We start from the raw sequence: 15,826 nt of genomic DNA on the forward strand, positions 1-15,826 counted from the left end.
GTTTTTTTTTTTAACCTCTCTCCCCCCCCCCCCCCCCCCTTCCCATGCCCCCTGCTCCCAAGCCCTCTCCCTCCCACAGATCTCCCGATGTCCTTGTTCTCTACTGTTGTACTTGTGTGCTTCCCCCTCTCTCCCCATCTTTTCTCCCACTCCCTTTATTTCGTCTTATGTGTCCGTTTGTTTTTTTTTGTGATTGATTTTAGCTCTTACACGAACCTCGATCCTGTGTACAAAAATAAATAAATAATTGTCACGTCAGATGTATTCGTCAACCAGACCGACTGAGCTGGAGGCCGAAACGATCGTTTGATTCATTGTGTTCTTTATTACTATTACGCGCCCGAACGATTGCCCAAATGAAAACCGAACCTGGCAGTGAAACGCACGGGAGGTAAATGGTTCGGGAAAGGGGGGGACGTTCCTTATAATCTATATAATAATAGCGTAAGGACTCGACTTTGTTATCCCTTTTACGCCGCACCCAGTGACCCGATGCCCACGGCACTAATGGATTTACGACCTACGAACCGCGCTCTTTGTTTATCACGTACAGCCATACTCGAAAAATCTGAATTAGCCGACGTTGGGGCCCAAAAGCATCCGATTAACTGCCGATACGACGCCATCTTACGACACCATCATATTGGCGTCTGCTGGGCGAAGGCGAAGCGAGCCGTCCGCTGATTGGACAGTCGAGTGGTGTGAACATGGGTGGTGTGAACCAAATGGTCTTTTTATTCCCTTGAACATTTTAAATTAGGATATATAAGAAAACGTCTTTATCGTCATTTTAATAAAGTTAAATGGAGTGACGTTGCGATACTCGGGGTGCGTTGCATAAATCCTCGTAACTCAGAGAGGTGTAGCAGGTGGCGAGACGTAAGGAAGCTTAAAGATAACGAGCTGAAACAGACGAACGATATGTCAATCCCTTTCTACACCGAACGGCAATAAAAGTATGAGAGCAGGGAGGCATGGCCTGAGCACTTCGAGCAGAGAGGACTGATTGGACTTAACTTAAAGAGAAAAAATTGGAGCTTAACGGAAGAAGAAGATCCCATGAGCGATCCCCTATGCCATCCATAATGGTACACTCTATCCATACACCACATCCTCCCTTCCGTGGATGTTCCACGGGTTTCGGCTAGTTAAAATGGTTTATTTAAAAGAGAGTGCAGGGGATGAGGGCAGACAAGATGCTAGAAATAGGACGGAACGAACCAAGCGGTCGACAGACACAAACAGGGATGATCTCACACACGATGTTATATACAAAATAACTCAAAGTACCCACTGAAAGTGCCGAAATACCGGACACATACACGGAGACCAAAGGGGAAGGTTAGGGCTTGTGGCAAGCAGGAGTCAGTGGCGTGCATGTCGCTGGTGCACAGGATTGGTGCGGCAGGATGGCAATGGGGAGAGATTGCTTCATTAGCCCTCTGTGCTTCAGCACAGACCATGTGCTCCGGCCTCAACATGAGCGATTCCAATAATTTTGAGAGCATTTGATTCTTATTCCCTGTTGGACTTAATCCGAAACGGGGGCTTATGGATTGGGGCTCATCTGTCGATGCGTGCGTCCACAACTATATCTAGGAGATGTATGGACCGATTTTGTTCACACTTTGCACACAGATAATGAATGATGGCTTACATATGCACGCCTGGTCTTTCGAGATCAAATCCAAGATGGCCGACTGGTGGCCATTTTGCTACTTAAACGTGTCCCTAACCATTTATTGAACATGCATGGTCCGATTTTGTTCAAATTGGCACAAGCAGAGTACATGATGGCATGCACATGCACCTCACTTTATTTTGCGATCTGATCAAAGATGACCAACTAGTAGACTGGCGGCCATTTTAATTGCAAAAACAAACCTGATATTGAACACGTCCTAAACTATTTTTTGGAGATGCATTTACCGATCTTGTTCAAACTTGGCACACAAATAACAAATGATAGTTTACATATGCACGTCATTTTTTCGAGATCAGATCCAAGATGGCCGATTGGCAGCCATTTTGCTACTTAAACGTGTCCTCAACCATTTCTCGGACATGCATTGACCGATTTTATTCAAACTTGACACAAAGACAATACACGAGAGTATACATATGCAGAAGATTTTGTTTGGTAATCCGTACAAATATGGCCGACTGATGGCCTTAAATTTCGTACAGCAAAATTATTAAAACCATGGGGGCTATGACATTCATGTCTTTTTCTTCTTGTTTTACCTAAAATGGGGGGGGGACTGAACATAAAAAGTGCTATTGTTCTACAATGGTAAAACATATATATATATATATATACATAGCAATACCAATAAATAAAACCTGACCTTCTATACTCTTGTCTCACATTCATCTTTTGATTTCAAATCCAACTTTATTAGTAGATAGCAATAATAACAAATATTACTTTACTGTTCCAATACTTATGGCGAGCACTATATGTCCTAATTGTCATATCTTTTGAGAAGAACGACAAATGCAGCTGGTTGATTTTTCGTGTTTTGATATGGCTTTGTAGTGGATAGGATATCATGTTTAAGGTTACTTCACTTCATTTAGGTAGAAGCAGTCTGCTGTCTAAGGTAGTGTGGATAAGGTGAAAAGCAGAGGAAGAGGTTGCACCCAAAAGTTGTTTTTCAAGCCTCTTTACTCCATTTTAAACAACCAAAAAATATATATATCAAATTTGGCAAAATTGGGATTTCTCAGCAACTCACCATATCGGGTTGCACTGACCATACAAAACTATAATTCATGATATCTATTGACATAAGTTTGTGTTGTCTTTATGATGTCCAAAAATGATCACCAACTGGTCAATCTTTATTTGATATGAAAGGAATAAATGGAACAACAGCAGACGGTGTAATGGGCATTAGTTTATTTATTTTATAATGTACACTACTCACAATAAGTTAGGGATATTGTGGGAGTGAGTTTATATTTTTCATAGGGGTTAGGGTATTGAAATCAAGAATGCTGTGTTTTTTCACAGTCATTAATAACCATAGAATTAGGACCAACAACTTTTATCAACATAATTAATACACAAAATCAAGCATACCGAAGAACCTGCCAATATCCCTAACTTATTGTGAGTAGTGTAATATTGCACTACATTATCAGTTTGAATCCATTTACTTACCTTTTTTAATTGTTGTAATCCTCCTTGTATTTGTACATGAATTTTCTGTGATATCCCACCAAAAGCTCTTTTCTGGACCTTATGATGGGGCTACATATGGACCAACAAGGGTCTATTGTTGGCCAATTCTTTGGATGGTTGTTTACTCTCAGCTTCACCGATTTAGATAATTTGGAAATTGGCCACAATGCTGGTCTTGATAAAAAAAATTACTCTTGTAATGAATGATGGCCAAGGCCAACATCAATCACGAGAGATATAATAAATACATTTTTTTCTTTAAAGGAGGCAGGTTCATGGAAGAGTAAGGTAGAACTGAGAGTGGGCCAAACATCAAGGGAATGAATAAACAGGAAAAGATGAGAGGATGAGGGGAGGAAACACTCAAACTAGCAAATAAAATTGTTGAGTTAGGAAAGGTTAATGGGAGTGATAAAGATCATGCGTCAGAATTGGGGATGACAAGAGATGGCGGTGCACTGCAGGCTTGAAGGCCTGGAAGGAAGAGTGAGACAGGACAGCCGATGGAAGGTAGTTCCATCGCTGGAAGAAGCAAAGAACAAAAGAGCTCAATTGCATAGTCAGCCTGGATTTTGAAAGTTTAACCAGGAGGGGTAACTGGAAGAGCACATGCCTCCTGGTGTAGATAGGGAGGATCAGAGGACAGAGAGAGAGAGAGAGAGCAGATAGAGCAATATCAGAGAATAGACAGTAGAAAACGGAGACCATCCACCTGGCGATGATGTGAGAGTTACAGACCCTGTGCTTTAGCCTCAACATGGGAGATTCCAATAATTTTGAGAGCTTTTGATTCCACCAAATCCAGGAGAGATAGATGTGATGCTACAGTACCAACTCATATACAAGAGCAGTATGAGATATGGACAAAGGCCTTAATTGTAGACTGTGTAGCTCTGATATTCCAATCAACAGAGGATTCCCAGTCCGAGCTGGCTTTAGAGGCAGACAGCTTGGCAAGCAAGGCCGGATGTCAAATGCCCTGGATATGTCCAGTCAAATGGTCCTCACCTCTTGTTTGAGATTGAGGGCCTTTAACCATTGCTGAGGAGCCAAAGCATGTCCAGAGTTGAATGACCCGGATGGAATCCAAACTGAATGTCAGAGATCAGGTTTTTTGAAAATAGCAAAGGTTTGACATTAGAACCAACGATGGATGCCATAACTCTACTTGTAATTGGAAGCAAGCTCACTGGCTTATAATTGATAGGCTCTGTTTTTGCACCCATCTTTGAATGAGAGTGAATGTTTGCTGACTTTCATGCAGAAGGAAGGTGTCCAGAGGACAGACTGAATAAGGCAGATTGTGGGGAAGTAAGAATGGTAAACCAGGATTTGAGAACATGGGCACTGATGCTATCTGATCCCATTGCCAACGCAGGGTCAAGGCCAGAGAGAACTTTCTCTGCCTTCTTGAGTGAGAAGAACACAAAGTTCAATCGACAATGGGTATGTTTAACAAAGTTCAGTAGACAGCGGTATCTTTGACAATATTCAGTGGACAATAGGTATCAGTAATATGGGGACAGAATGGGATAGGTTGGGTATACGAGATTTGGAGGTGAATACAGAGTTTAGACATTCGGCCTATCTCAGGTAGAGTATGCAGTTCAAGATGAGGGGCGGGATGGAGGAGGAGCATACACCATAGACACTCTTGACAAGGTGCCATCGTGACTTGGAGGAGGAGACTTGCTGCAGAGTTCAGCCTTGAGATCTGTAAAATAATGTTTTCTGGTTTCCTTCAGGTTGGATACACATTTGTTGCAAGCCTTATGGAGTGAACAAAAGTTACCTTCATTTGGGTTAGCTTTCCATGGTGCAACCACCTCCCCACAGGATTCAGTGTACCAGGGTCTAGCTTTAGACCATACAGCAGTGTGTTTGAACCTCTTTTGGTCGGCGTACCCTCTTTGTCTCAGTGTGAGGCTTTATGTACCCCCTCTCAATGTTGACTGTCATTTTTATTATACTATACTACGTGTACAATCAGCTTCTCTTCCGCTGCCTTGAATAGAAATGTATCTAATGCACCCCCTGATAAGCCATGGATCCCCAGTTCCGAAACGTTGCTCTAGAGGATGCTGGCTCATGCAGGTGCCCTTCCTGATGTAGTGAAAAGTTGTTCATATAATAATAAGGTATAAATGTTAAAACTATTTCTTATCAGGTCCTTGTTCAGATCTGTATATCCTACCTGTGTGGAGCCATCCACTCCACTGGATAGACCAAAAGCTCCAGGGATGACCAGCTGTCCAGGTACCTTCCTTCGAAATTGTACCTTTTCCTCCTGTTGGTAGGGTCAAAAAAGAGATATAGAGTGAAAAGGAGACTTCTCAATAGATCTTGGATCAAAAAGATCAAAAAGTCCTGGACACATGCTTCTCGATTGAGAAATGACATTTTATACAAAGAGGTTAAAAGAAACATTATGACAAAGCTAAGCACATTCCCTTTAGCCCAAAGACCAAAATATATGGTTAAGGTTGTCCAAACAATACACCATGACCTTAAGGCCAAAATACATGGTTGTGCAAAAGACAGAGGCATCCTGGTCCTGGAACCATAATAGATGGTCTTACCAGATGGCCGTCTACCTTCAGGCATCATCAGCAAGACATGAAAATCCTACTATTAATTTACAATTGGTCAGTACCGTTGACACCAATACAAATATTTATACCGGACCCTAGGCATCAAAAAGCTACATACAGTACCCTCCACAAGTATTGGAACAGTGAAGTCAACTTTTGTTATTATTGCTTTATACTCAATAAATTTGGATTTGAGATCAAAAGTTGAATATGAGGCAAAAGGACAGAAGGTCAGCTTTTATTTCTTGGTATTTATATGGAGAAATGTTTTACTTTTGCGGACCAACGGCACTTTTTATGTTCAGTCCCCCATATTAGGTAAGCATTCTTGTTATTTTTGTGGGACTATCCATTACTATAACTAGCAACGGTACCCGCCCCACGGGCGGGGCTTCAATTGGGAGGCCCAAATGAAAAGGCAAAATATCAGAAATTGAAGGTTTTATTTTATTTTAAACGATTTATATAAACATCCGTTGAATCATATCACACGCAAATCATTAAAATCTAAAACAGTATTTGTAGAATTTCAACAAAAGCCACATCACTGCCCGTCTACTCACCCATTCCCGGACCCGTGACCACATCACCCCCGTCCTTTACAAGCTTCACTGGCTCCCCATCCCCCAGAGAATCCAGTACAAAATCCTCCTCTTGACCTACAAAGCCCTCCATAACCTGGCCCCATCCTACCTGGCTGACCTCCTCTCCAGACACACTCCCACCCGCAACCTCCGCTCTGCTGGTACCAACCTCCTGACCCCCCCCCCCCCCATCCGGACCAAATTTAGATCCTGGGGGGACAGGGCCTTCTCCATCGCTGCTCCCACCCTCTGGAACTCACTACCTCACACCATCAGAGACTCCTCCTCACTCACCACATTCAAAACATCACTCAAGACCCACCTGTTCAACACTGCATTCAACATTTAACCCACAGCATCTAACCCCTGACTATCTCCTCTCCTTCTCCCTCCTTTGTGCTTTGAATATTTCCCTATTGATTCTTCTTTTTTTGCAATTGTTTTTATGTTTTGCTATGCATTATGTTTTGCACTCTGTCAAAGCGTCTTTGGGCTTCCTGAAAAGCGCTATATAAAATAAATGCATTATTATTATTATTATCACTGTTCATATCGGTAAATATTATTCCATCGTGTTTCAAATTTGGGCAATGGGCTCTTCAATATTCGATGTGTTCACGGTTTGAATTACGTAACGCAACGTTTATGCCCCCATTCCACTTATGCCGATTGGCCCCGATTAGCCCCGATCTCCAGGTCGGGAGCGATCGGGACACTTTGGGAAAAAACTGGTCATCTACGCTGTATCTACGTCCTAAGTACGCTCCGATTACGATCACTACGCTGTAACCACGCTCATCGTGGGTAGATCGGGTCCCTGAAGACCCGATCGAAGCCGTTTAGAGCCGCTGTGTTCCCGCTCGCGTACGCCGTAACCACGCTGCATTCGCGATTGCCGCCGCTCTGACACGATGCATTCCCGATCGCCGCCGATCTAAAACTGATCCAACGCCGATGCTGCCGATCTATTGCCGTTTCAACTACGTCATTCCCGACCAAACCGATCTAACTACGCTCTATTCCCGTCTTTAAGCCGACTAAAAAGCAGATTTCAGGTCCCGATCCGTATAAATAGGGCCCGATTTGCTTGCCGATCATCAGTATCGTCGAAGACAGCCATGGATCAACATCAGAGACATGGCCGTCTGCAGCTCGCTCTACTTCTCCAACAATATGCAATTAATGAAAGAAGAGCTGCTCAAGTGAGAAGAAGAATGAGAAGAAGAAGAAGAGAAACCAAAGCTTTCAGAATCATTGGAATCTCCTGTGATGAAGCTATCTCCGAGGGCCTTTCACTCACTCACCGCAGGCAGGTAGGTGGTCTTTCTGTCTTCTACCGACTCCTCTCCGGCCTTGCTCCCCCAGCTCTCTCTGTGCTCTGTCCCCCAAATATTCCTTCAGGTCGCACAAGATCTGCCAGCAACCCTCTGATGGTTAAACTGCCGAAATCTCGGCTCTCTGCTCACCTTCACTCTTTCATTCCTCTTTTCTCCCGCCTCTGGAACAAACTCCCACACTCACTTCAATCACACTCCTCCCTCCAGGTCTTTAAAACAGCTGTTCACCACCATCTCTTATCTTCCCCCATCCAAAACCTTGATCTTTTCTACCCCCACGAATTCACCCCAGATCCACCTTGTTTGAAATTCCAACTTCTTTCCTGGAAGTCCTGGCAGTGTCCATATGTTTTATACCTCTCCCACCCCCCCTCCCCCCTTTCCATGCCTCCTCCCCCAAAGCCCTCTCCCTCCCACAGATCTCTCGATGTCCCTGCTCTCAGATGTTGTGTTTGTGTTCCTCCCCCTCTTGCCTCATCTTGTCTACCGCTCCCCATGTTATATGTTTTATGTGTCGGTTTGTCTTTCTGTGTGATTAATGTTAGCTCTTTCACGAGCCTCGATCTTGTATACAAAAAAAAAGAAAAAAAAGAAAAGAAAAAAAAAAGCCCCTCAGTTCTGGGTCCGGCCATGGTTGACAGAAGAAAGAAGATTGCAGTTTGGGCACTACGACCGCTTGATGAATGAACTGAGGCTGGAGGACATCAACTCTTTCCAGAACTTTGTGAGGATGCCACCTGCTCTCTTTGATGAAATCCTCCACAGAATCACCCCGAGGATTGAGAAAGAAGATACCAGGCTGAGAAAGGCCCTACAACCTGGAATGAAGCGCGCCATCACCCTGAGGCATCTGGCTACAGGAGACCTCTACCCAACTCTCTCCTACGACTTCAGGGTCAGCAGAAACACCATCGTTAAGTTCATTCCGGAGGTGTGTCAAGCCATCGTTGCAGAGTTCAAAGAAGAAATGGTGAAGTGCCCTACCACCCCAGAAGAATGGACAGAAGTCGCTGATGATTTCGAAAGTAAATGGAACATCCCTCATGTGCTCGGAGCTCTTGATGGCAAACACGTCGCCCTCAGATGCGCACCCAACTCAGGCAGCCTCTACCACAACTACAAGGGCTTCTTCTCGATCGTGTTGATGGCACTGGTGGACGCCGACTATAAGTTCTTGTGGGTGGATGTTGGTGGAATGGGACACATGTCAGATGCTCAGATTTTCAATGCTTCGGAGCTCAAAGAGTGCATAGAGAATGAAACCATTGGATTCCCCGACCCCCTGGCCATGCGGAACGATGATGAAGAGATGCCATTCTTCATCCTTGGAGATGATGCCTTTGCTCTCCGCACCTACTTGATGAAACCCTTTGCCAGACGTGGACTCTCTCCTGAACAACTCGTCTACAACTACCGCATCTCAAGGGGTCGACGAGTGGTGGAGAACGCCTTTGGCATCTTGGCAAACCGTTGGCAATGCTTGCTCAAGACACTACAACAGTATCCTGAGGTGGTGCGTGACCTGGTCGAAACTGCTATCTGTCTGCACAACATGCTCCGCATCCGGTTTCCAAGTATTCAGCATGCCGAGGTGGACCAGGAGGATTATCGACACAACATCATCCCTGGTGAATGGAGAGATCAAGCCAACATGTTAGAGGTGGAGCAGGCAATTCGAGGTAACAGGGACAGTGTAGAGGCCAAGCGTCAGATGGAGGTACTGAGACTCTATTTTAACAGCCCTGCTGGTGCAGTTTCATGGCAGGAGAGGATGGTGAGACATCATTAGAGACACTATGGGAAGGAGTTGAAAGACATTTTGGAGGACATTGTTGTATTGTTATGTATTGCATTGATAATGATTTCTATTGATAATCATGTGACAATAAACATTATGAAACTTGATATTCAATGTTTGCCTTGTGTTGGTTGGAAAGGGAGAAGTTATTATTGCTGGGTTGAGGGGATGAAAATGCATTGCAAAATGAAAGGTCTTCAAAATAAAAGGTAAAAATTTGACAAGTTTTTGCTGGGTAGAGGGGATCAAAGTTTGCATTCACTTAATTAAAAGGTCATAAAATTAAAAGCGGTAAAATTGATCATTAATAATATTTGTTTAACTTGTACCGCTTTTAATTTTAGACCATGGGGTTATTGGGCAATGCAATTTGGCTCATGCAGTTATCAATTCCACTTAACAACGTTGACAAAAAGTGTCGTGTCGAAATACTTGATCGGGTGAGGCCGATGCAATCCGGACCGATTTATATACAGCGGCTTTGATCGGCATTGGAGCGGGACGGATAGGTAACGATCGTCGTCGAAACGGCACAAGATAATCCTCCCGCTGCACCGACGCTGTAATCACGATCAAGCCGTTCTAACTACGATCAAGCCGTTCTAACTACGATCATTCCGATGGACTACGTTGCATTCACGCTGTAATCACGATCAGTCCCGCTATTTCAGATCGGGATGGAAATTTTAAACATGTTTAAAAAATCGCCCCGATCTATTTTTTTGTCCCGATCGACAAAGATCGAAGACGTTCCGTTTACGATCATGCCGATTGATCCCGTTCCAAATAGGATCGTTCCCGTTGTGCAGATCGGGGTCGATCGGCATAAGTGGAATGGGGGTATTATGACGATGTTTTCATTGTGACGATGTTGTGACGATGTTTGTGTTCACGGTAGTGTTTGATGTGATGGTGTGAACGTAATTTCGCAGTTTTTCGTCTTATTTTCGTAATCGTTTAATGAACGTTTAATGTTTAATGAACGTTTAATGAGCGCAAGAATGAGCGTAATGATCATTATATGAATGAATGAATGTAATGAATAATTCAATGCGAAGTGAAAGATGCCTCAGAGCTGTCACATTCACAATCGCTATGTCGTATGTACTCCCGATACGTGTTTCCTTCATTGTAAAAACTACCAAGTCAACAGTTAAAAGGATTTTGAGCCGATAGATCTTATGGCCTTGGCAAGATCGATGGAGACAGCGTGCTGTTAGCTTATACACTGCCCAAATAGCTATGTGGAATTCTCTCATGTAGAGAAGAAACCCACATCATTTGAACTTTGGCCAAGGTCATTATTTACTTTTAATTATGTTTATATACGAATCAAAAAGAAGATAATTGGTTTTGGGTCGTCCTTTCCGCATATCTCGTGGGATTGTGAGTTAGAGAGACGGTCGTGATGGCGGGGAGGGGGTTGGCATTCTCTCAAGCAGGGATTCAACCGATGTCCTTACAAAAGGTCTTTGTCCGAGGTCACCGAGTCCGATCGGTGCAGCCGATCGGTGCAGCTGTGCAGAGATCGGTGCAGCCGTTTGTGCAGCACCCAGAAAAATAACGTTATGTGGGAGTCCAAACCTGAAAATGCTGGAGGCCAAAGCTGAAATTGGAATAACAATATTCCCTATTTTACTCCAGGAGATCCCAGGATTACCCACCCAAAATATCGTTGCGATCGGTTCAGCCGTTTTTGCGGTACCTTCGAACAGACGGACAGACGGACGGACAGACAGACAGACGGACGGACATTTGGTGAATTATAGTAAGATCATTGATCGCTGACAATAGGCCTATGGCTAAACATCACTCATCACACGTCATGGGCAAACCATCAAATAATCTCGGTCACTTTGTTGTTATATAAATTAAACACGTTTACTAACTATGCACGTTTTTTGCCCTCCGCCACCAAAGGTCGATGGAGGTTATGTTTTCACCCATGTCTGTCTGCCTGTCTGTCTGCCTGTCAGTGAACAGGATATCTCAAAAACGTTGTGGACAGATTTGGACGAAAGTTGGTGGACAGGTTGGGTGTGTGACAAGGAAGAAATGATTCGATTTTGGTGAAGATCCTGATCCGGATGCGATAATTTTTTAATTTTTAAATGACTCTTCAGCATTGAGTGATAGGGCCAAAAGCGATATATATAACATGATATTTCAAAAAGTGGTGGATGAGTTATGACTAAACTAGGTGGATGAGTTGGTAAGGTGACAAGAACAAGCCGATAAGATTTTGGTTCAGGTCCGAATCCATATCCGAACTATCAGTGGGATACAAAACCTAAACTAATCAGCCTAGTGGAGGTATGTGCTCTACCGAGTGGTATTCTAGTTACCTCTGCCACCGAAGGTGGATGAAGGTTATGTTTTCACCCCTGTCTGTTTGTTACTCTTGCTATGAATGCAGTTGGTCACTTTACATCACGTTTACAAACTCGCATTTGATGTGCCAAAGCCAGACCATTTGGGCCTGTATGAAAGTGTAATTAATTTTATGTGTCCGTTTATATATTTTTTGGGATTAATGTTAGCTCTTACACGAACCTCTATCTTGTATACCAAAACAACCCAAAAAAAACCCAAAGACTAAAAATGGTACATATTGCTACCTTGCTTGATGCTCATCATTTGAAGGAATAGAGCACAGACAAACAAGCAGACTGGCAATCATTACACAGGTTTATTGGGCCTTATGTGGCCTCATCATTTCCCTGCATATAGTGCATTTCAGTTCATTGTGGGGAACTCTTTTGTTGACACTCTTTTGGCTTTCCAAGACAACCCTCTCTTCAGTTGACAAACAAATTCATCTTGTGCTGTTAAGTTCTGACCACAGTTAAGGCGAGCTGTGATAGCATCTCTGTTGTTTTGGAATAATAAAGATATAGGATCTGCTTCGCCTCTTTGCATATGACATTTAACTCAAACAAAGCAGCTATTTACCAGAAAAAAATGGCAGACATCCTTTTGTCTTCCTTTACAAACAACATTTGAAAAAGCTGCAGTCCATTGAAATCCTTAATCTCATCACCTGATAAACTTTCCTGGACAGGGCCATGTTTGCTAGCTTGACAAACTTCACCAGCAAAGTCCTTCCTTGGTACATCTCAGCTTTGCACAAACTATGCTGCCATTGTGCGCAGTCTAATGGAGCATAATTGTGTTCCGTAAGGAGGGTTTCCTGCTCTCCTACCTTTCAGTTGAAGGCCCAGGAAATTACTCCCAACAAGTAGATAAGGCACAGCGCACACTCCTTTTCCTTGGCTATAACCCCTTCGAGTGGGTGTCAAAGGATGGAACAGAGCCTTCCCAGAACTCGGTGTCCATCTTTTAATGAGGATCACATCTCGAGGACCAAATTGTGCTGTTTTCCATTTCATCAATGAAGCTGCATGTCCTCATATCTTTGAACCAAGGGCTCTTTTAGGAATAGTCATCGAACCTTGGACAGCTTCCAGCTGAAGTTACTTTATTGTCATAGTTTCTGGTGTCACTTTGAAAATGTCACTGAGGTTTTGCTCTATCACTCCAGTTGCTCTAACTATTTCCGGTGCAACTTTGGCATTCATCAACTTCCAGGTTCTTCACTGTTTTTTAAGTCCTTGTACTTGGGCATTTTTCTCATTTCCACAATGAAGAAATCCACATTTCCATGATAGGGCTGCCAGGATGTCCTAGAGGTACGCACACTCGCCTCTAAGCTGTCTAACCTTTTGAATCACGACCCGGCTATAAATCCAACTGTTGGGATCCCAACACAGCTGTAAACTGTAATCCAGGTGTTTAACAGGTAGCGTGATTCATCAATGTGTGTGACATCTCTCAAATGGCCTTTTAACAGGTGTCCTGTCTGCCAGAATTAGTTGGTGGATGTTGAGGACCCCATGGTGGCCTTCACAGAGTAGGCGAGTTTTTGCCGCTACCATGGCCATATTCCAAATTCCTGCGCTAAACAGCAGAGGGCATTTCATCAGCAGCACAGCCGCACCCTCAGACAATGATGTGCTGCATACAAACGAAGAAGAACGAATTGTCTTATCTCATGTTTCGCTCTTGCGCACTGCATCATTAGGCCTATCCTTGCCGTTGCAGGCAGGATGGTGCACAGTATTCCTGTTTTTACTTTGGCTTGGTCTCACCACCTCCACCTTTGCCATTTCAACACTTTAGCCAGCATCTCACCCAGCCCTATCTTGACCAACATGTTAATCCAACAATCCACTCCTTGTCAACTTGTCCACCCTCCTGCCCCTTTCCTTCTGCCTTTAAAATTGTGCTTTGCCCAGCTATACTTGATATATTTCTAGTCATGTGTTTGTTTGTTTGTTCTGTATACATCTTCCCATTGTTCCCTATATGGCCTACATTATTTCAGGATAAATCCTACTAAATCATCCTGTTTGTGCCATGATCAATTGCTCTCTTTCACTCATTCCTTCATCAGCGTTCCATCCGTTGAGCTAATGTACTGTTCTAGTGAGGTACCCATGCTACACACAGATGGGAGATCAAAATCTCAAAAGAAAAATGTTTTGAGAAATTTATGAAACGTCCCACCCACTCGTTGGGATCCCAAAAGGTTCCACAATGTTTGGCGGGACCAGCCCCAAAACTGACGGGGTAGTTCGGGGACGGACAGACAGTTCAGGACAGACTAACTTCTGTCCACTCATCCAAACCATCTCTTCCTCATATGTGGCGATTTCAATTGTCAACATGCTGGTTGGCTGGGTGTGTGCACCTCTCTCACCAGCCATGGCATCTCAGCAAAGGAATTCTGCAACTCATTTGGACTGACACAATCTGTCAACTTCACGACCTGGATATCAGTCAATGGTACATCATCTCTTCTAGATTTGGTTATGACTAACTTCCCTGAAAATGTCTGCTGCTCTTCTTCTGGTCCAATCGGCTCATCTGATCATGTGCTTATTAAAGTGGAAATCTCTCTGACCATTCTCAGAGAGCCTCCTCAGCGTAGACGAGTCTGGCATTTCACTCAGGCCAACTGGCACGGTCTTCAAGCAGCCATCAAACATCTGGACTGGTCTCCCATCTCTACCACCTCTGACATCAACTCATCCTGAGAATTCTTCCAAAGTAAATTTCTCTCCCTCTTGCACAGATTTATCCCATCTCGTCTTCAGTTACCCTACCCTTCCTCCCGTACGTGGAACACTGAACCTTGTGGTGAGGCTGTTGCCCTGAAACAACTTGCCTTCACCTCATGGAAGGCAAATCCAACTGAAGGCAATCTCAGGGCCTTCCACAAAGCTTGGAACAAGTGTGTGTCTACCTTCAGGAGAGCCAGGAAACAATATCTCTCTACTCTCAAGACTGAACTCTCAAACCTGTCTCCCTCCTCCAAATTCTGGAAGTGTCTGGTCAAGTCTATTTCTGGTGTCTGTTCACCCTCCATTCCTTCCCTTACCTCAAACAGCTCCACAACTGACTCCGCACGTGAAAAAGCTGAATACCTCAACTCTGTGTTTCCTTCGAAATCCTGTGGACCAAACCCATTGCTCCCTGTACACACCTTACCCAGTCAAACCCAGCTGCTCATGGACTCTGTGTCCTTCTCTCCCGACAAGGTGGAGAAGTCTCTGTGAAACCTCGATTCTGATTCTGTAACTGGACCAGGTGGCATCAGCCCACAGTCCTAAAATTCTGCTCTGCCGCTCTATCTCACCCTCGCTCTGTTCTCTTCACCTTCACTTTTGTTCATGGTCATCTGCCATCTGCTTGGAAATCAGCCGACATTACCGCTTTATACAAAAATGTGCAAAAACAGATCCTTGCAACTACAGACTAATTATTGCCCGTTTCCTTTATTTAAGTTGTATGTCGACACCTGAGGTTGTCCTGTCTATAAGTGACAAACTTACTGGTGAAATATTATGGATGCACACTCACCTTGTTATGTGACAGGATGCACTCCCACCTTGCTGAGTGTCAGGATGCACTCTCACCTTGCTATGTGTCAGGATGCACTCTCACCTTGCTATGTGTCAGGATGCACTCTCACCTTGCTGAGTGTCAGGATGCACTCTCACCTTGCTGAGTGTCAGGATGCACTCTCACCTTGCTATGTGTCAGGATGCACTCTCACCTTTCTGAGTGTCAGGATGTACTCTCACCTTGCTATGTGTCAGGATGCACTCTCACCTTGCTATGTGTCAGGATGCACTCTCACCTTGCTGAGTGTCAGGATGCACTCTCACCTTGCTATGTGTCAGGATGCACATATATGCTCTCCCCTCTGGGCTGGTGCTCCTGCCTCACACCTAGCTGAGCTTCACGGTGTAGAAACCAAAGCTGTC

At 44.1% G+C, this 15,826-nt stretch overlaps 1 protein-coding gene across 2 annotated transcripts in view; it reads right to left on the reverse strand.

Annotated features, from left to right (window-relative positions):
• The window catches only part of LOC137432763 (uncharacterized), a 60,315-nt gene that overhangs the window by 38,813 nt on the left and 5,676 nt on the right, over window positions 1-15,826 (reverse strand). For both annotated transcript variants that reach the window (XM_068124950.2, XM_068124958.2), the window contains exon 2: window positions 5,382-5,474. In XM_068124950.2, coding sequence (XP_067981051.2) covers window positions 5,382-5,474 — 93 coding nt within the window. The remainder of the gene's footprint in view (window positions 1-5,381; window positions 5,475-15,826) is intronic.

This window comes from Myxine glutinosa, chromosome 1 (assembly GCF_964187855.1).
Source record: "Myxine glutinosa chromosome 1, kmMyxGlut1.1, whole genome shotgun sequence".
NCBI classification, from domain to species: domain Eukaryota; kingdom Metazoa; phylum Chordata; class Myxini; order Myxiniformes; family Myxinidae; genus Myxine; species Myxine glutinosa.